Source organism: Pan paniscus, chromosome 13, assembly GCF_029289425.2.
Source record: "Pan paniscus chromosome 13, NHGRI_mPanPan1-v2.0_pri, whole genome shotgun sequence".
In the NCBI taxonomy this organism is placed as follows: Eukaryota; Metazoa; Chordata; class Mammalia; order Primates; family Hominidae; genus Pan; species Pan paniscus.
In genome coordinates this window covers 112,321,127-112,344,269 of record NC_073262.2, presented here as the reverse complement: position 1 = coordinate 112,344,269, position 23,143 = coordinate 112,321,127, and the positions used below count along the sequence as shown (strand labels likewise).

Here is a 23,143-nt window from a genome sequence, read left to right as displayed (position 1 = left end):
AGAAAGAAGCATAAACCTCTTTGGATAGTGGACACTTAGTGCTCATGAAGAGTTACACTCTAGCTTGACAACTTGCACCTGAATGTTCGCCTATTCCGCGTGACTCATATTTATGCTGTAGCAAAATTACAAATTACTTCACACCAAAGATCTCTAGGGTCAATTACAAATAATTAGCATCTTAGAGTTCATTCTACAAACAACAGCAGTCCTCAGAAGCCATTTCATAAAATAGAAAAATATGTGGCTGCTGTGAAGGAGAAGGCCATATTCCAGATCAGTTAAAAAAAAAAAATCAAAGAGTTATAGTTTTAACTCTGGGTTCTATGGATAAATCTAAATAAATATTTATTTCTTTGGGAAGGGATTTTCAGTTTTAGAAAAACATTTGTTTTCCTAAAAACCTATGTTAAGAGAAAATTATTTTAACATCTTAGAGATTGTCTAGAAAAAAATAACTACTATTTAATGAAAAAGCTAATTTTCTGTGCTCATGATATGAAGGAAAAAATCTGAATAATAATTGCGCAAAATTTTCTCTAAATCACATTTTAATCTCTGCCAATTTATTTCAAGATTTTTTTTTTTTTTTTTTTTTTTTTGAGACCGAGTATCGCTCTGTCACCCAGGCTGGAGTGCAGTGGAGCGATCTCGGCTTACTGCAAGCTCCGCCACCCGGGTTCACGCCATTCTCCTGCCTCAGCTTCCTGAGTAGCTGGGACTACAGGCGCTCGCCACCATGTCCGGCCAATTTTTTGTATTTTTTAGTAGAGATGAAGTTTCACCGTGTTAGCCAGGATGGTCTGGATCTCCTGACCTCGTGATCTGCCCGCCTCGGCCTCCCAAAGCGCTGGGATTACAGGCGTGGGCCACCGTGCCCGGCCTATTTCAAGTAAAATTTTTACTTGCACTATTAATACAAAGTAGTGTAATTTGAAAGAGTGTGACAATCTTTTTTTCTACATAATTCATAGTAGAAGTGAAAAATATTATATTAATCAAACAGATCATCTTCCTATAGCTCTCCCCTATTCAAAATTCCCCCAAGCACCCTATTTCTTATTAAATACATCAAAACTTCTTAGTGAGGCAGCCAGAGGTCTCAGCAATTCTGATTCTTCAGACTTCTCTGTTACTTTACATTTTGGCCAGACTCTGCTACATTCTATACTTTAAGGCCTGTGTTTACATTTAAAGTTCATCCCTGTGTTTTATGTTATTATCTCTCCCTAGGGTGCTCTCATTCCAAGTTGAGTCTGTAACAGATTATTCTTTAAGGTTTGGTGCAATCAATACCTCCAGTGGGAGCTTGCAAAAAAGGATTTTAGTCTCATGAATTTTATGCAAACATTGGTGATTTATTTGCACAAATAGTTGGCTTTCCATTCACATAAGGGTCATATAGCATGAAGAGTTGTATAAGCATAGGTTAATGACATTAAAAAATTCATTAGAATTGCTTTATTTTAATTTTACTAATTCTTTCTATTCTTCCACTATGATAGAGAAGAATATTGTAATTTCTTTCTGGATATTCCTTGTGTGACTTTAGTTGGATTTTATCACCACGGTTTAATTGAAGTGATCTGCCACGGTGCTCTCTCTCTCTGCATATATTTAATTGTTTCTTTCAATAAATTAACCTGTTCCCCTAAAACAGAGTTGCTCTAGGAAAGGATTGAAACAGAAAATGCAGGATATGCCTGCAGACAAGAAAAAAACATCTCTCTTACTAAGAAACATGTAAAATGAAAGAAAATACATTCTTAATGTACAATTTTTAGTAAAACAATTTGTAAGTTGGAGGCATTCATCCCAATGTCAACTTAAATTTCTTGAGCAATGAGATTTTGATTTATTTTTAAATTGACTCTAACACTGCTCTCTTTAACAAAAGACCCACAGGTCAGCTCAACGTGGTGAGATGTGGAGGGTGACTAAGGAGTCAAATAATTTGGATTTGTCTAGACCCCCTCAGGCATCCATTAGGTACGAACCTAGGTTGCAACACCGTTTCTCTCTTCCTCCATCTGAATTGTATCAGAAAGAATGCTTTTGAGAAGGGGGAGTGAACAGTGGCACTCAACTGACTTCCCTTTAACTTTGCAGGGGATTAAGTTTCTCCTTTGGGTTTCCCTCATTTCTCAGGATGGCATAAAATTAAGCCTTCCTTTGTTCTTGCATTATGAAAATACTTTCTCTCTCTTTCGAAATTATTTTTTATTTCATAATATTCATTTGAAGGAAAACTATTTAGCCTCTATAAAATCCTCAAGTATCCTATAGTAAAACAAACTATGACTACATCAGATATTCCCGAAGATTGAAAGTTCTCTGGCACACATGATGTTCTTCAAAGATTCATCTGTTAAAAACTTTGCACTCTGGTTAAAATGTATGCAGACATTATAATCAGAATTTTAATCATCCCTGCCTACATTGAACAATAGTTTCTTTAAAATTTTTTATATCCAATATAAACAATATGTATATTTAAATACACATTTAGGAAGAAATAACAGTTTATGTCAAAATGCACAATTCCACAAAACTCTAAAAGAAAAGTTGGAGGGACCAATTTTCCTACGCAAGCTGAGTCGCATGGCACAGAAAGTAGAACCACACTGAAAAGCCCGGGGTGAATAGATAATGCTGAAGAATTTGGACAGAACGTTTTAGTGGAATAGACATTAATGAGTTTAGTCACTGGACCCATTTTTAAGTATTTGTAAATGGTCTCTCAATGGGCGCTGGAAGAAACATTATGAGTACAACAGTCATTTTGATTCATGAAAATGAACAGCTAATGAACTTTTTCAAATTTGTATATTATAATTTTTTGACATTAAATTTTTTCTTGTTTAAATTTTTAAGAAATTCTAAGGAATAGTGGACCAAGTCATCAAAGAAAGTAATTGTTAAATAGTCTGCTCAGTTATCTGAAAATAACCTCATTAGTTCCTATGTCTTTGTTTGGCTTGTGAATGAACAGTACATAAAAAGGCTCAACAAGCCTCAACTTTGCAAACCCAAAGTGGTAATTTTCTCATAATTTTTAAAAATTAATATTTACTCAACCTAGCTCAAAACCTTTTCATTACTCCACAAAAGACATTTGATTTATAGTTACAAAATTCTATTGCATAAAGACAGAGTCCTGATCTTAAGGAGCTTTCACTCTGATATAATGATGACTTTGATATCAAAACACAAAACAAAACAAACAAAAGCCTTGTAATAAATTTCTTCATGCTGTGTTGACCAACAGTATTTTTACAAGTTCGTAGGGTATTTTATGAGTCCTCTTATTTAGCCCTTATTGTAGCTCTAAGAAGATGTGAAGAAATGGCTTGGAAAAAAACTTAAAATTAAATAAGGGGAAGACATTAGAGGAGGACAAGAAACAAAACAAAAAACAAAAAACCTCCCTTTTGCCTAGATTGCAGAGACCATGCCTCATTGTCTCCCATTCCCCTTTTGTCATTTAATGCCCAGCAATCTTAGTAAATGTTTGATGAAAGAATAAATATGTGAATGAGAAAAAGATTCATTGCAATCTTTCTCTCTTCATCTTATATGTTATAAACATGCTTACATGTTAATAGCACCCAGTAGACCTTCATAGTGGTAACCATTATAATTTCATATAATGAGGGAAAATTCTGTTTCACTATAATTTATTAGTTGCTTCCAGAATTAATCCATTTTCTTAAATATAAAATTGAAGGTAAACTATGTAATTAGCATTTAAAGGGCCTAAAAATAATCCGAGGGTAACAATATGATTTGGATTTGTGTCCCTGCCCAAATCTCAGGTTGAATTGGAGGAGGGACCTGGTGGGAGGAGATTGGATCATGGGGGCAGATTTCCCCCTTGCTGTTCTCATGACGGTGAGTTCTCATGAGATCTGATGATTTAAAAGTGTGTGGAACTGCTTTCCCTTAAAGCAGGCACCTTCTTCACATGGTACCAGGAGAGAGAGTGAAAGTTCCTATTCTGCCATGATTTTAAGTTTCCTCAGGCCTCTCAGTCATGCGCCCTGTTAAGCCTGTGGAACTGTGAGTCAATTAAACCTCTTTTCTTCATAAATTTCCCAGTCTTGGGTAGCTCTTTATAGCAATGTGAGAACAGACTAATACAGATAATGCCTAAAACTTTATAAGAATATATTTAAAAAGATTCCACCCTACATTTTACTAATTTTATTCCCTTCTTCCTCCCTCTCTCTGTCTCCTTCTTCCCTTATGACACCTGTCTTCTATTTCAGAAACCTGCTCTTTTACTCAATTTCAGCTGGCCCTTGTGGCACAAACACATATGGAATCTATTAGAATACCTAAATGAATGTTTTTTGATAAACTGTAATGCACAACTACTATCATGCTCCAAGTAGTACCATGCATGTGAGAATTTAAAATGATTTAAGAGTCTATTTAAATGAAATGGTGCTATATACAAAAACAAGCATGATTTTGTTGCTTCCATTCTACAAATAAGGACAAAAAAAAATCAGTACCTAAGGTAATGCGATACTTTAATAGAAGAGCTGGACCACTAACTCAGCTCTTAAATCCTAGTTCAATATTCTTTTAGATCAGAGTGTCCAATCTTTTGGCTTCCCTGGGCCACATTGGAAGAAAAAGAATGGTCTTGAGCCACACATAAAATACACTAAAACTAATCATAGCTGATGAGCTAAAAAAAATCACAAAAAATCTCAAAGTGTTTTTAAAAAGTTTATGAATTTGTGTTGGGCCACATTCAAAGTCATCCTGCACCACATGTGGCCCCAAGGGCCATGGGTTGGACAAGCTTGTTTTAGACAAACATGGAAAGTTTCTTTGGATAATAACTGTCATGACATAAAACATTCATAATCATTCAACGGTGTCACTAAAAGAATGCATCTCTCCATGAATATGGCATAATACATTCATTCAATTTTCACTGCATATTTATTGAGCACCTACTATGTATGGGACATTATGGACAAAATGCACCTCATCTCTGACTTCACGGAGCTTATGGTCTAGTAAGTGAAACAAGATAGACATTAAATTACTAATTATACAATGGAATATTTAATGAAAAATGTGGTGAGAAAGTTTGGTTACAGTATAGAGAGTACATCCGATAGAGCAAACAACAGATGTAGGGAAACCAAAAATTAATAACAATTGCGACAATATCAGCAAGAGATCATGTATCCTGCGCTAAGGTAGTGCAGAGCAGACTGAGTGAAATGGCCAGATTTAAGAGCTATTCAGGGCACAAAATCAGATGGTTAGGATATGGGATGAGAGAAAGTGAGAGGAAAAGTCAACACTTAGATTTTTGGTTTAGCAATATGAAAGTCCTGTTATTTGAATAGATGTAATAATACTAAAAATAATAATGTAATAATAGCATAAACTTTCTATACTCAAAGATGTATGTGGCATCAGTCACACTGATGTACTTGCTGTTCCTAGAACATGTTAGGCCTGCTTCTGCCTCAGGGTCTTTGGATGTGTGGTTCCCTTTGCCTGAAAGGCTCATTACCTAGTTATCCAAATGGCTTACTTCTTTACTTCCTTGGAGCTTCTATTCAAATATTACCTTCTCAGGCCTTTCCTAGCCATCTTATCAGAAATGCAATTTCCTCTTAACATATCCTGAGCCTCTTTCTTATCTTTATTTTTCTCCATACTTAGCACTTTTTTACATATTTTTCTTATATCACTTTTTTTTTTTTTTTTTTGCTCACCTTTCCTCCTAGAATGTAAATTCCATGATGGCAAGAATTTAAGAAATCTATGTCTGTTTTGTTCGTTGTTATATTTCAGTATGTAGAACATAGCATGGTGTAGTAGGTGCTCAATAAATATTTGTTGACTCAATGGTCAAGTAAAGAAAGGTAAAACTTTGTATTTCTGGAATTATCAAAGTAATAGGAGACAACTCCCCATGTTATTTTTAAGATGCCAAGATTGATGCTATAATATTTCATAATTGATTCTTTATATTATCCATAGAAATTAAAAAGCTAACTAGCTTCTATTTTAAAACCTTAATTTTTAGAATTATTTTAAAAATAACTGTCAATTATAGGAGAAAACAAAAAATATGACAAAATGCAACATACCTTTCCAAATTTAATGTCGTATATTAATATAACATATATTTTAATAGTGTATCAATATAACATGCTATTTGCATTAAATTATTTCATGAAAATATAATAAAAGTTTAGAAGCTTCAAATTTCAATCCTGACGTGATAAAAACAACTTTGGCATGGAAAGCACTGCTAAATAAAATTACCATTTATTTTCATGTTATGAAATGAAAGGTAAAGCAAACAAAGAAGACTAAGGTATACAAAATTACATACTTGCAGATAAGTGACTAATTATTCATTAAAGACAAAGTATAGACTCTGACTTCACAGCTCAGCCATGGAAGGATGATATTTAATGTCCTATATGCAAGATGCGGGTAATGTGAGAACTTCTGTTTCTTACTCTGTGAAAATGTGAGGGTTGGATTAGAAGGAGATGGATATCTCTGACATCTAATATCCTTTAGTTTAATAGATCCATATAGAACTGAGATATAGAAACTAAGATTGCTTTATTTCTAGAATGTAATGATATGTTTTACAGGTTCTAGTTTAATAGATTTATCTAAATAAAAATTTTACAAAGATGACAGAGCAATGCTGATTGGGAAAGCAATATGCTGACAAATTTTACAAAGTTCTTTATTTAAAAAGTGAGTACTTTTTTTTCTTCAAAAAGGAGTGACTTGCATGATGATGCCACCATCTGTAGCCTAGCTAACCTGAAAATGACTGACTGTAGTCATTAATGGAGCAAAAGCACATAATTCAGAGGCAATCAATCAGATCCACAGACATGGCCTTGCAGAGATCATGCTCTAACTGACTATCCTATCCAATGAGCAGTTAATGAAAACAACATCTGTGAAACCGCTTCTTTAGTAACTTTCAATTATTACAAGGGCATATAACTTGTGCTTTTAAAAATTTATTTATTTATTTATTGAGACAGAGTTTCATTCTTGTTGCCCAGGTTGGAGTGCAATGGCGTGGTCTTGGCTCACTGCAACCTCTGCCTCCTGGGTTCAAGCAATTCTCCTGCCTCAGCCTCCCAAGTAGCTGGGATTACCGGTGCCCACCACCACGCCTGGCTATTTTCTTTTTTTTTTTGTATTTTTAGTAGGGACGGGGTTTCACCATGTTGGCCAGGCTGGTCTCGAACTCCTGACCTCAGGTGATCCACCCGCTGCCTTGGCCTCCCAAAGTGCTGGGATTACAGGCATGAGCCACCGCACCTGGCCAACTTGTGCTTTTTATACTCATCTTCATAAACCCAATGGAGAAAAACAAGATATCTGTCAAAACATATAGGAGCATTCCATATAAATCCAAGTAACTATTTTAAAACCTGATTATTAGATAGAAAAGGTAAAAAGCACTATTCCTTGAGTCGTTACCTAAATTTTTTTATGCTACGTGTTTAGAGAAATTGCTTGTTTCTCTACCTTTGTTTAACTGAAGCAGCTGTGTTCTTCAAAAGCTAACATTATTTATTCTAAAACTTAGATTTAATGTAGATTGAGAGGCTAGCTACATACAGCAGTTTCAAATTAATACACTTAATAAGATAGTCTTCCCTATGCCTTGAGTTAAATCAATCAAGCTAATTATCTACACTGAATCCATGATTGCCCATATTCTTTCCAATAGAATGAATTTGTTTTAGCTGAAAAGATTAGCTTTATTGCCTTCTGTAAAGCTCCTTGTATCTTCAGCTAGCTTATCTATTCCATTAGGCATTGATCTGACTCACTGAGCTGAACCCCTCTGCCAACAGAAATTGGACCTTAACAGAAGAGATAGCTGCTGTAAGCACAAAACCTGTACATACAGAAGAGCAATTAATGTTCAAACTGCAGGCAAATAATTTGGAAAGCTGTTGAGTTCCTAAGATGCATATATCTTTATTATAGATTTCCTCTACCAATTTTTAGAGATTGCACAAATTTTAAAACCCCAATAATGAAGTTTTCACAATTAAATCATTTGTATACAACCTAATTGCTTCAAATTTTACCACAATAGACCCTGGGCAGAGGAATTAAAGTTACATCTTTAATTTTACTCCCATCTTCTTTAATAAGAATTACATGAATATTTTTCTCAGTTCCTAGAGACCATATATCACTATTACAAAACCTGGCCCGTGAAGAAAGTATAGCTCTTGTTCTGTCTTTTTAAATGTTTCTGGGTTGGCCAATCCATTCAAATGCCTTAGGAAAATCAATTTACAATTGAGAACAATGTGCTAGTGGCTTTAATTTCTTCAACGGTATGCATGTATAGATGCTTGATCATCTAATAAAGGTCTTTACCATGCCATTTTGATAATTTCTAAGAAGCCCTAAAATACTTTTCCTTCAGTCGTTCTATAAGATCTTCAGTTTTACAAGTATGGAAAAAACCTCTCCTCACTCCCTGTATCTGAGATCACACACTGTAAGGAGGCTTTTAAGGGGAGAGTGCTGAAGTGTTGAATGATATGTTTTTCCTACAAAGACAGTTCAATTGCAATGCGCTATTATTTCCCAATTCATTTTACCCTTTAAGTGAATTTATACCATCTATCACAAAATAGAAGGCAAATATCTTTCATCTGTTTATCTTGGTGAGGAAATACCTCCTACTTCTGCAAAAAAGTTACCTCATAACTCCACTGTTGTGGATTTTTTCCAAAGTCATCATTGCTGAAGTAGGATAATTTTGTATCAGGTTAACACTTGCCTGATGATAAAAACATATTTGCTTCAAATGACACTGTGATTTTGAAGCTATTTTTGTTCTTTCTGTAATTTTTGTGTCATATGTATTTACTAGTCCTTAACCACCATAATCTCTAAGGAAGTTTTAGTTCAGCTCAAAAGTATGAGATATTTTGTATATCAATTTTATGAATTACCAAATATAGAAGTCAATTAAAATAAGACATAAAAATACTCCAAACCAGATATGATAAAGAATCAGAAAAAGAAAACAGACGTCTTCACATTTTTTGGGTTGATTGAATCTTAGAGGTTCCTGCAAAGCTGGGGCTAAAACCATTCTTTTTGCCTTTCTTAAGGAGTCCTTCAAAGAAAATCATATATTATAAAATTTCTATGTCAACTTAAAATAATACTTTTCTCTTTTAATTACTTTTTTTAGTTTTAATACAATATCTTGGAGATAATTTGTATTTTCTTGTGATTCTAAGAGGAAACAAATTATTTTAAGTATTAATGTTTTCCAGAATATAATTAAGTAAACCCCATATCTAGTTAAGGAGAATAACAGGACATGGGAATATTTATTTTAAAAGAACTGATTTTAAAATATACATAATAGTTACTCTATTTTAGAGGATAGCTTGTCCAAGGCTAAAATGCAGAACTTTCCAAATGGTACTAAATTGATTTTATTCACCTTACACTTTTAAATTATTTATGTATAAATATAAAGATGATGCAACATTTGAATATTTCCAAAAAGCTCAAAATATTTCCTTCTCTTGCATGTGCAAAACTCTGATGAACGCAAGAATAGTTTGAGTTTTTTAGGAATTATAGGCTTATAATTCTACTTTTTGCTTAAAAATGTTTCTTGTAGCTTCTAGTTTTCATAGCATCTGTCTGTGAAAAAGTATCTTTCTACAACTCTATTATTATAGAATGTTATCATTGTTCTAAAAGGGCATATTGACCTCTCCCCTCCTGCCCCATTGGTTGATTTTTCTTAACTCTTTGGGCTTTCCCTTACAGAGCCATAATGAGACAGCAAAGAAGTTTGTTGCTAAATGAAAGAGCAACACTGAATTTTTGCTTCATTGGTGAGTAGGAGTGCCTGATAGCTTTACATTTTGGGAAGATCTTTCTTCCTGAAAATAGATTTTCTTTGGCATGAAGGAGGGATACCAGAAAGCAGTGGCACAAAATACAAGAGACAAGAAAAAGAGTGGCAGAAAAAAATATTGACGTTAAAAAGGAAAGACTTTCTTGGAATATTGAAAGGGCTTTATAAGTTCGTTTACGTACAAAGTTACTGTTTTTGTCCTTTCTTTCAAAAAAGGATGTTGTTTTATATCTCTTCAATGACAAAAGTTAAACTATCCTGAATAGATCAATATTATGAGATAAACATTAAATAATATTTGTATTATTTCCTTCCAGGCTAATTGCTTTGTCCAAACATGTAGTGTATAAGCAAGGTTCAGGTCAAGACAGAACTCAAAACCCCCTGGTTTGAAAAGATATGAATGTTTGCTCTGGGGAGGTGAAGTTAAGAGTTAATAAGTAAGCTTTACTAATAGCTCTATTTAATACAATTAATCTTGAATAGAAGTTCAAAGTCTACAATTTTATTCATCAGAACCATGTGTCTTTTATTATCAACACGAATACCTCCCCTTTGCAACATTTAGGCAATAGTAGCCAGAATTGAAACTCGGTGAAACATCCTTATTTTGGAGTAAACATGAGGAAATGGTAGAAAATGTCATAGGAAATCCTTGGGGAAGAAAGAAGGAGATAAAATTGGAATCACTAAAAGATAGCCAAATGAGCTCATGGTCAGAAACTAAAATAGAAAACTCAATTTTATATCAGAAATATAACTTTAATCTCAAGTTAAAAAACACAAAGCAATAGAGATACATTCAGAAAAAAAAAAGTTAGTCAATCAACTAAAAGTTGGTAAAAATTTTTACCCAGTAACTAACAGAAGGAATGGGCATGTCATGTGATTTTCGTTGTATTTCAGAGGCTATCTTCCTAATGTAAAGTCCAAACTCTTAGCAATAAATTGTAACCAGTAGCTCTTTAACACCTCTGCTTCCCTTTTAAGAACTGTTAGTTTTCAATATGAAGAAGGCAATGTAATAATTATTTCTGGCAGCAAATATGTGTTCATGCAATTCTTACCTGCCCCCCTTTAGGCTGGTATTTGATGTTGTCTGTTGATCCGATTTTGGATTTGACATTCTTCAGGTCTGGCAGTGGTTGGTTAATAAGCCGAAGCTGCTTGGGAGTTGCAGGAGATTTTGGAGGAGTACGTATGATGGCGACCTTCTTCTCACTCGGCACCAAGATGGCAGACTTGGGGGTTCCTGGTGTGTGAGGGGTCCTGGGATAGCTAGGGGTTCCAGGAGTGCCTGGTGTGCGTGAAGAATAACTTGGTGGGGTGCCAGGAGTGATGGCAGTAGACCCAGGGGTAGTGGGTGTTGAGGTACCACTCTTCCCTGCTCTGCGAATTGGCTCTGACCCTGTATTAACAAGCAAGACCAAAACCAAACCAGAGTCAGACAATTCTCCTCAAAACATCCCTCTTCCCATAGATTGTTAGAAATCATAATATGTTTAATTTCTAAGGTATTTAGAAACAGTTATTGTAATGATCACTATAGTACTCAAGAAGCTGAGAGTCTCGTTTCTGAAATCAGGTGCATAACCCGTTGGCATTCTTTTGAACACGCATTGCTATCAACACAAAGAAAAACACCTGATTTTTTTTCTGATTTGTTCTCCGTAATTTTCATTATGTATGTGTCAAAAACTATTTTCTACTTGTGTGACTATTAAGGCAAATGGATCTGCCTTTAGTTGGAAAGAGTTTACACTTAGTGTCGTATGCAGACCCATATTTACTGAAGATTCCTTGAATGATATGTAGATCATTCATTCCTCTACGTAGTAAATTCATTCTGGGATCCAGGTGAACATACAATATAGAACCATGTATTTAGGACACATAGTTTTGGCCTGTATAGACAGATCTGCATTTCAATATTATATCCTTATATTGAGGAACACTATGAGGTGTAAATGTGTTTATGGAAGCTGTCAGACACTGCTATACTATATCATGTATTCTTTTCATAAGGAAAATTATCTCAGTGCTTCAAACCAAAAAAAAAGTCTGTTTCTTGCCTTAGAAACTTGGGATGTCTCAACAATATATTCCCAGTGAGCCTTGTACCTGATTGTGTTTTCTCCTCTGTTTTCTTCACTAGTTTGGCAGTTTAGAGTTAAATCCAAAACCCCATTAATTATACAGGATCTGAGATGCATTTCTTTGCCTCAAGTTGAGCTCAGCCTCATATTATTATTATTCCCACCCCCCACTTTTCTATACTATGTTTCTTTCATCTTTTGAATGTGCTTTGAATGACATTTCAAATACTTTTCTGAAAGAATGATAGAAATAAGAATGCAACACCTTATAAATTTCAAAGCACTTATGTGAATACCAACCAACTGATAACCAAACAAACATGCACAATACAGTTGTTAGGGGCAGCTCTTATTATTCCTAAGAAATGAGAATATTGAGGCTCATTCACCCAGATGCTACTAACGTCTAAGCCAGATACAATATTTAGCCCCTGAGGATTTACATTTTTAAGCATGCAAGTTTCATTTATAACATATTTTATAGAAAAGGGCTAATTTTCATTTTTTACTGCTGCTTAAGTAAAAAAATCAATGAATCTTCTGAAATTTTGTAGAGAATAAATATATAACAATTTTAAAGCCACTGAAGTGAAAGGAATCTCAGAGGTCACCTAATGCAATTGATCATAAATATAGGAAGTTCTTTCTGAGAAGTGGACATGTAATCTTTGCTTAAATATTTACAAGATGTGAGCTCAGGAGAGCTTCTTGGACAATTGTAATCTATGGAAAATGTAAATCCACCCATCGCCATAGGTTCTATCTCCTGGAGAAACACAGAACAATTTTACTTCTTTCAGTGAACAGTTTTCAAGTATCAAATGAAAGTGCCCTGTGTCTTTTTGGTCTTCTAACACAGGGCACAAGATAGTTAGACTCTTCAATTGATAATATGAAATGGGATATGAGAAGTCTAAAGTGAGAAATTAGCATGTGTTCTGTGATTTTTATTGCTTTTCACAAGAATTTCAAGACTAGGATGACACAACCACATCCAACTTGGCATTTTGTAACTTCCATGTCCTGGTTTGTTATGGACTAAGTGTGTAACGTAGATGTCTGTCTCTATGTCTGTCTGAATACTTTCTCCGGAAACATTATTTCTTTCTTGAATGTTTTCTCTATTACTTCACCAGTTTTGAATAGCTCAGATATTCTGGGGAGAGGGATCATCCCTGTACTTTTTGCCATTGTACCTAGCCCTGGTGACTTTCATGTGAGCTGAAAACAGTAGGTAGACAACATATTTTTTTAATAAAATGTATTGAATTCAGAATTCATCAAAGTGTGCTGAGGAGTTTTTTGACTTCATGGAGACTGAATTGAAGCAATATTCTGGATGTGAATAACAATTTTTACTATATGAAATAATTTTTTCTAAACTTCTAAGGAGTCATTTCCATACTTGTAGAAAACACGTTAAGCTTCATAAAAGAAGGTTTTATGTTACATCTGGAGAAAGAAGATAAACTACAAATATTAAGGCCTTCACACTGCTGTTCAATATATACGACCAATTTTTATTGTAATAAATATGTTCTTGTCATCAAAACAATAAATTTGAATGTTTCTTATTTGTTCTGAACTTGAAGAGGTTAAACCTAAGATCTAAAACGACTTTTAAGATATTTCTTTACAAGTTAATTGATTAAACTGTGCTTTTATTTATCTTGTCAACTCGTCAATGACAATGGATTTCCTTCCTCTTGGGCGGATGAGCTTCCTGCACAACATTGTTTCCTTCAAATCTTTTCAATAGCTGCACAAAATGTTAAAACATCCCTGTGTACCATTAAGGGGATGGTGCACAAGTAGAAGTGGGCAGAGTGCTTGCTTTTCCAATCGTCTTTATGCCTTTCAGCTATTGGTATGCAGAGGTAAAATAGATCCTATGTTTTAAAATTATCAACGTGTTAGTTATGTTCACTATCAAATAATACAATGCAAAATGCTTGTAAACATCAGTAAATTTAAAAAGTCAAAATAGAATTGGTGCTGAACATTTAATGAATCAATTCATATATAGATACACTTTAAAAGGCAGAACACAGTGGTTTGAAGAAGTGGATTTATGGAGAAAGTGCCATTTTGCTTTTATAGCAACAAATACAAGTATAATTCAAGATGTTCCTTTTGAGAGTACTTGGTATCTTTGTCTTGTCTCATACATCCTTGGGGTTATTAATTATGTTCAATTTCAACTCTAGAGATTTAAAGTCTCTTCCCTGGAGAGTACTAAATCTTAAATGACCTTCCTGCTAATTCATTCAAATAATTTATTTTTGCTATGATAAAAGAGTTTTTGTGATTTCAGTGTTCTTAACACATATTTCAAAGGATGCTAATACTCTAGGAAACTAAATAATGTTGGACACAATTACTCTTATTACAATAAACCCTTTTCTTGCAGGCAAAAACACTGTTTAAATGCCAATAGTCATATTTAAGTGGGCCAATTATTATCAAAATAAGTGTTGAAGTCAACTGTAATGTGATAATGGTAGCAATTTCCACCATTTTAAAATGGTTTTTAAATGACACAGATACTCTTCTCCAAATAATTCTACAGAGCAGTTCTCTAGTACTATTTCCTCCCAATAAATGTAGAAAAGACATTGACTTCAGGTTGTGAAGTTATCAGTAGGCTGAAAACCAAATTCAACCACTTGCGAACTGTGAAGCAGTTACCCTCTCTAGAGGGTCAGTTTTCTCATCAGTAGAATGAATTGAGTTTATTAATTATTATAATAGTCATTAGTTTTCCTAATTAAATTAGTGAAAAAATGTATCTTAAGAGTTTAGTATCTATATGTGCTCAATAAACGGTAGCTATTTTGGTTGCAACAGAAAAATATTTATGGAAGTAATTTGAATCCATGCTTTACTAGATAGTTTGCCATAATGCAACATATAAGTGTGTAATGATTGGAGCATTATATAAACTGTTATAATTGCCAATCAGTTCATGAATGGGCCATCAATCAAGATAATTTGAACCTATTGCATAGACTATGCTATATTTATAGCTCATTTGGAATGCAAATTCTTAACAAGTTGAACAGGATCCTAAGTTTTGATTGTCGACTTTCTAGTTAGATTTTACAACTTGGAAATCTAATAAGTGTTAAGCTTTTATAGATGTATGTTTTTAAAATCCTTGACTTGGTTTCTACATTGATTACTTCTTTAGAATTTCCTTTTTTGCTCTAAATTTGAAGCAAAAAGAAAAATATATTCTTAGAGAAATAACTTTATATCAGTCTTAGATAATAGGGTAATATGTTACCATTTCCTCCATCAGTCGTTTTTACTCAAACAGCTATTTTGCAGCCATCTACATTCTGGATTTTCTGATCCTTATGGCAAATATAATCTAGTCTTAATGCATGTTTTATTTTTACAAATTAAAATATAAATATAAGTGCTATTCCACTTAAAGGATTTAAAAAGTGCTTAAAAAGGAATTCAAATCAAAATAAACCTACTGGTGGTCCGCCGTGCTGAAGAAGAGATAGAACTGTTGAGAGAGAAGGAATTCTCATCTCTGTCTCCTGACACACCTCGCCGAGGAGGGAGAATGGAGGAAGGTCTTGGGAGAGAAGAGCGCTTTTCTGGGCTCTTGGTTACTCCATCCTGATTGGAGAAAACAAAAAGGACATTGGGTTCTTGTAACTCTTTAATTTATACGAAGTGATATTGATTATGCTATTTTCCTCCTGTGCTAATAAATGAATTTCTTTTAATACAAACTACTGGATTTCATATATTTATAAACATTTCTACTTTATAACTTAGAAAGAGTGCATATTTGCCTAGATGTTTTATAAAAATACATTATTTTGGAGTTCTAATAACTGAGTGTGAAGTTCAAGTTCTAAATGATAATATTGGTAAAATAAATGTACTCAATCTTCAGCAAATTACTAATTTTATTGAAAAATCTTCATTAGCATGATAATTTATTAATCAGAAAGGACTGAGAGTAGCTCACTGCATGCATAATATTTCTAACAATGACCATTACCATATCTTGTGCGTGTATGTGACAGGAACTCTTTATAGTTTATATCCTTTTATGATTTGATTCTCACCACAAAACATGATACACATTTTAAAGCTGAAGAAACAAGTTTAATGAGTTTATATAATTGTTTCAAGACAATTGAGTTGGTAGGTGCCATAGTATTAAACCCTGATGTATATGATGTTTAGTTTAAATTATCTATTATATTCTATACAATGTAATTTGTTATTATTGTACTGTATAATATTATTTCTTATATATTATATACAATAGAATATATTTTGTTTTGTTAGTTTGCATTTGATATTTTACCAGATAATCAAACCATAAATTAATAATGGGTAGCATATCTAGAAAAAGACATATTTTCTACATTTAAAAAATAGGTATACTGTTTATCAAAATTTTAAATTTGTATTTGTTTTTAAAAGGGCCTACTGTTTATGTGTCAAACACTTCAGAGTAAAGTATTTGCTTTCATACATTTCCTGAATTAGGTTCTATAACGTAACCTTCTCCCAAATTCTATTTCTTTCTGCACCTTTTGTTGACCTGCCGCCTTACCTTGTTCCCTGATTTTGAGTATGGCAAACGGTCTGTGGAGCCTGCTGAGGTGGGCTGTATTAATAAACTGTCAGAAAATGTAGCCCTTTTAGTCGTGCTAGGGCAGGCTGAGCTGTATCTTGGGGACTTTGTGCTACCCTGTAAAGCAGGAATCTTTGACAAGGTAGAATTCTAGCCATGAAAGAAAACAAACAAAAGCACAAAATAAACCAAACTATAAAGTAAAAGGAAGATAAAAAAGAAGTATAAACGTATAAGAAACTCAAAGTCTTTTTAATAAGAACACATGATAAATGGTTATAATCAATGATAGAGATGTGTACTTAGATGAGAAGAGATTTTCACAGTTCTTTTTAGCCAAAACTAACTTAATAATAGTCATAGAAAAATGTCTAAGAAAACCAAATATCACATGTTCTCATTTATAAGTGGGAGCTAAACAATGGGTACACACGGACATAAAGATGGCAACAACAGACACTGGTGACTCCAAAAGTGGGGGAAGGATTGAAAAACTTCCTATTGGGAAGTTCCTATTGGGAACTATGTTCACTATTTGGATGATGGAATCAATATAAGCTCAAACCTCAGCATCACGTAATATACCCTTGTAACAAGCCTGCACATGGACACCCTGATTAAAAATAAAATAAAAAATCTGTTATACAAATAAAACACAAAAATAATGCTAAACCATTTTATTTTCTATTAACCAGGTCTAGAACAGGTATCCATGTTTATTACTTATTACTTGCTCTTCTTTACTTCCAAATGTGATTGTTTATGTTTGGTACGCAGTAGAGACCCAGCGGATAATTGCTGAATAAATGATGAGTGGGTGGATAGACAGAAGGACAGAAGAAAGAATAATATTGCTTAGATATGAAGGAATTAGCTTTGTGAAATCCTGAGACCAAAGCAAGTCTCTCTCTCTCTTTAAAAATACAATAAGCCTTAATATAGAAAGAATGTTACAAGTGACTAGCAAAACTCTCTTTTTGCTGGTTTAAAAAATAATGCTGAGTGCTTAAATTTTGTTGTTTAAAAAATGATTCTATATATAGTTCTCTAATTTAAGGATAATGTATATAAAATATTCTTTTTGGATTCTATGTATATAGTCTCTAATTAATTCATAAGTTTTATAATGATAACACATTTGGAAATATCTTTCAATATCCTATCTGCTGGAATTATTCCTTTAATAAACACAGCCTTTAAGGTGTACATATAATCCATATCTTAATCATGTTTCAAGAACTTTGGAACAAGGTATATTTGAAGCCTAATAATGAAAAAAGTATTTTTAAAGATTGAGAAAATTTATTTTCAGGTAATCTACATTGACTTCAACAGAATTTTTCAGAGTTTATATATAATTTGTTCATTTTATAAGTAAAACACATACTGTGGATTAAGTTATACCATAGAACTAATAACATTTTTATGCAAAGACTAGAGAGTCTGCATGGTGTGTTATGAATTCTAAAAAGGAAAGTCAGGACTGAAAAGATGGCCAATAAAAATCACGACTTAATTTACAGGTGTTGATAACCCCTGGGGAGACTGTCTGCAAGTATAATTGGGAAGGATGTATGGCTTTTGGAGAAAGCTATGCCAGCGTGCCATATGTCTCAGGGGTGACTGTTAAAAATATAGATAAGTATGACAAAGCCAAGGAGATTATTATCTTCAAATAATTAATTTGATTTAACTGTTACAGAAATGACAGATAAAACTGAGATTTTTATCTCAAGTTTTAACCTCTGTGGCTACAACAGGACATAAGTATTTACAGACTGTACAAATTACTTCTTGTTTTATAGACCCAGTATCTTGAGTGGGAAGTGTAATTGGGTCAGCACAAGTCATTCTTTTTTTATTGATCCTACCCACAAAAGAGTGAATTTCAAAAGCATGATATAGAAGAGAAAAATAAATTGGATTGCTTGTAGTTAAGAAAGACAACTATTAATGCAAAACAAACAAACAACAGAAAAACCCACGTGAAATGCAGGATTATGGGTGGGTCTGTTTCCTAATAAAGAGCAATTTAAAAAATCATCACAGGCATCCCATAAATATATACAACTAATATGTACCCATAGAAAAAAAAATTTTAAGTTAAAAAAAGTGAATCTAAAAGAGCATACAACTACCAAAAAAAAATCAGAGAACAGTGCTGATGGATATACTGAACATTAGAGCTAAATCAAATAAAAGTTACTCGGGGTTTTAGAAAACTTATAGAACAAGGATATGGGATTAGGAAGAAAAAAAGACTAATAAATGAGAAAAAAAGAAAGAATGAAGGGCTAATTTTGCTTCAGAAAGACAAGACGGGCATTTACAAGGAAAAAAGGTTGTTTTGTGTCAGACGATGCCTATGGTTCTGTTCCAAGTGCTGATTCTATCGAGTTACTCAAAGACCAAGGGGCTTAAAATTTTCCTAAAAATGTTCCAAATAATGTCAACCTAAAGGAGGAAAGGTCAGACTTATTTTCTATATCTGCTCCTGAAAACTTCCACCATTCAGTTAACTAAAATAATAACTAACAACTATTACCATTTATTAAATGAATGCTATATTCTAAACATTAGACTGCATACTGTTTTATAACATTATTACATCTAATTTTTATAACTAACTCACGATACAGGAATTTTGTCCTCCCCTTTATTTTTAGAAAATTAAGAAATAGGAAGAAAAGGATCATATAACTAATAGATGTTCAAGATTTGAACATGATTTGTTTCATAGCCCTACGGCCAACCACCATACATCATTAATTCGGAAACAGAAGGTAAAGAGATACAAATCTTGAAATCACAATGTGTTTATAATAAAGCCTAATATTTACCAAAGCAATAAATGAATTATGTTGCTTGCCATATGTTCAGGAATATATCTGAAACATTTGTATAAAAATCAAGTATCATCTTTTATCAACGTAAAACCCCTCAGGTTCAAGATCAAAGAAATGAATCACTCACTACTTTTCATAATAAATAAAAGTGGAAGTCTAAAATCTTATTGGTTTTTTAGAAGGGTAAACTAAGAATTGTGATTTACATATTACATGTGTTTGCTCAGTCTCAGAATGTTGTTATAAGCTACTAATTAATATCATTCAAAGTATTTGTTATAATTTTAGGATTTCATTAGTAGCCTTTTAATTTTTTTCTTTCAATCATAAAGGAGTGAAAATACTTCATGTTGGCTTTGGTCATTAAAATACAGTTAATAATATAAAAATAAAATTCACAGAAAAAATAGAAAAGATTTACAAACATATGAAGAAGTTAAACACCATTAATACAACCAAAATAAAAATTTAAAATAATAATATATGCCATCTCCATAATTTGGCAAATATACAACAATATAAAATATGTAGTAATAATAACAAATATGAACACTCTCCTTACACAGAATGTATAAGTGGGTAGAACCTTTCCAGAGGGCAATTTGACAATATGCAGCAAAAACTTTAAATATTAACATTTTTCTTGAAACAATAATTTCACTAGTAGAAAATGAAGGAAATAGCATACAAACTGAACTTAGCCAAAAAGTTCTCTACAGTAATATTGTTAAAATACCAACAAAAAATTCTAAAAGTCAAATAATAGGAAATTGATTAAGTATATCATTGCAAAGAAATAAAATGCAGCATTACGTAGTCATTAAAACTTACAAAATGTTCAACGACATGGAAGTACATTTACTGTTGAATTTAAAAAGTGATACACAGTGTTCTCATTTTTGTTGTTAAGCCTATAAATGTATAGAAAAAAATTAGGATTTTACATCAAAATGATAGCTGTGTTTATCTTTATGATAAGAGGATTATAATTGATTTCTACTTCTTTCTGCTTGTGTGCAGTGCTTCATTTGGTCATATTTCTATTTTGTAACAAAAACAATGAAAGTGTATTATAAAATACAGTTACTGTTGATTATATGGTTTAATTTGATTCTATGAAAAGTAACTAAACTGGACTTCCTTACTTTTGCCATATCATTGTGCTGCTTTCTATGTTTTTGTCTTACTAGTAAGGAAGCAGTCCAGCTGTGCCCTCACCAATTACCATCATACGCCATCCCAGAAGACGTTCATCCTTCCATGCCTGGACGCCACGGAGAATCTTCTGGGTGAGCGAACTATTTAAAATGACTTTTAAGAGTAAATATCTAAACAGTATCAAAAGTTATTCTGATGTTACAGCTAATACCAAAGGAACTTCAAATGAAGAACAAGGAAAAACTTATTTTACTCACAGAGACTTTGTCCTTTGCCTGTTTAAATACACTGGGAGCCAGAGCTGATTCCCCACCTGCTGCTGTTGAAAATAAAAGACAAACAACCCAAAACTTAGTTGCTAAAAACTCATAAATGCAGTTTTAAATACCTGTAGGATATTCTGTTGTGTCAACAGACTAATGCAAAGCAAAAGTTTGCTTATTATGAGACTCGAATTCAATAACTCAAGTAACCTGAATAACAATAACATAGCGTGTGGCTCCAACAAATAGTGTGTGCTAATTAATATAACCCATTGTCTACCAAAGTGCAGGTAAGCACACCACATAATTTTTCTATTGATTACCAATGTATCTTTGAATCACTAGTACGTAAGGAGATCCTTTAGAACAGAAGTTACAGAATAGCAATGTGAATGTTGCAAAATTTAAGAAAAAGAACATTGATCGGTTTCTGGGGTTCACATGATATATAGAAGAGGGTTCATAGAGATTTCCAAACCCTCTTCTTGTTCTGGAAGCCACTGGCATAACCATAGATATTTCGGTATTTTACATTTCAAACTGTCATGATCAGCCAACCCCTTTCCCTTTGTATCCCTTCATTTCACAATATGAATGACATATTTGTTTGATGTGAAAATGCCACATGAGAAGGGAAGAAAAATAGCTTGTCAAGAACAGAAAACACGAGAGAAAATTTAAGTTCAGTAAATACAGAACATGTTCTACACATGCACTTCCTGTATGAAATTATTACCACATCTGTTACTGTTGTTTCTCTTGCTGCTGTTTTATGCTTCTGGTTTCAATTTTAAACTCCATTATCTTTAGCACATTTTGGTTGATGACTTACCTGAGGTAGCTTAGCTCTCATGATTTAAAACAATCCTTTGTGGTTTGGAAAACCATCTATGTTTGAAAATTGGGCTTAGAAGATAAAATAATCAAGCTTGTGTGTTTATTCCTCCTTAATTTTCATTCATAAAATAGAAACCCTCAGAAAAAAAATGTATCCTTATAAGCCCTCTGAATAAGTTCCAAAAAGGTATTTTTATGACAGGTACAGTTCTGACACAAACATAATAACTGTCTACAATATGCTTTATGCCATGTAGGACTAGCTAGTGAGATTTTTCAGATTCTAGGACTCATTGTTTTTAAGGAAGCAGTGAAAACAATGCCTTACTACTATCTCTGTAATATAACTCAAATTCTTGTGACATGTATAGCTTGCTTCAAACCAATGACACCTACATCTGATACATGCTTTCTCCTAAAGTATCTTAACATTAGGCCAGAATAAAGGACAATCTTCATTAGTTCAAAGATTTTAAATTTCTTTCAAAGAATGAATAAAAACACAATTTACTTTAAATGTGGCAAATTGAATACCAATGACATGTAAACACTTTACTAAACCATTTTACATTTTCTCTAAAATTCCACAATCCTGATGACATCTTTCATCCTTTTAGGTAGGTTATAGAGTTTTTATGCTAAATCAAGAGATTCTGCTTGCCCAAGCAATTTTGCTACTAAGTTTAATGAAGCTATTAATTTGCTATTAAGTTTAATGAAGTTCTAAGTTTAATGAAGCTAAAAACCTGAGAAAATGAACTGAGGTATGTCACGTTAATTCCTAACTCCTAGCTTCAGATATATTCTTCATCCTGAAGCTTTATCAAGGTGTGCATATATACAAGCCTTCTATTTTCAAATCCTGCCTTAGATTCTTGTTTTTGAAGGAAAGCACATGATATGATTTCTAGATGAAGAACACAAATACAAAATACTTGGAATTTTCAATGGCTAAAATAAAACCATCAGTTAGCTTGATTTTCTCTTTCTCACAAAGGCTAATGTTCCTCTTAACCTTTAAAACCATCCGAAGATTTATATAGAGGCATTGATGATGTACAATGGAAAGAAAAACATTCTTTTCTGATTTAGCAATCTGTCATTTTGTAGACTACAAGCATGCCACTTAATAAATGCTAAAATAAAATATAGTGTAAGGTAAGATTATCCTAGTATAATTAAACATATAAAATAAATACTTTGCCCTGAAATTTAGAAAAAAGTTGGCATTACAGATATTTGTAGGGGTTTTTATGATGGTTTCCAACAAGTTTCATTCCTTTGTTTTACCAGTTTTATAAACTTAGGAAAAAATATGTATTTGAATAAGAGTAATAAGTAGATAGCAGGCCAGGTGCAGTGGCTCATGCCTGTAATCCCAGCACTTTGGGAGGCTGAGGCAGGTG

General features: G+C 33.0%; 1 protein-coding gene across 40 annotated transcripts in view; it reads right to left on the bottom strand.

The window, feature by feature from the left end:
• The window catches only part of MAP2 (microtubule associated protein 2), a 310,414-nt gene that overhangs the window by 12,876 nt on the left and 274,395 nt on the right, over positions 1-23,143 (bottom strand). For 34 of the 40 annotated variants that reach the window (XM_034954994.3, XM_008959005.4, XM_055109049.2 and 31 more), the window contains 3 exons: positions 20,895-20,956; positions 15,510-15,657; positions 10,996-11,336 (listed from right to left, as the gene is read on the bottom strand). In XM_034954994.3, coding sequence (XP_034810885.1) covers positions 10,996-11,336; positions 15,510-15,657; positions 20,895-20,956 — 551 coding nt within the window. Of the gene's footprint in view, positions 1-10,995; positions 11,337-15,509; positions 15,658-16,612; positions 16,784-20,894; positions 20,957-23,143 lie in introns of all 40 variants that reach the window. The other 6 variants (XM_034955010.3, XM_034955035.3, XM_057301494.2 and 3 more) reach the window with 2 other exon arrangements.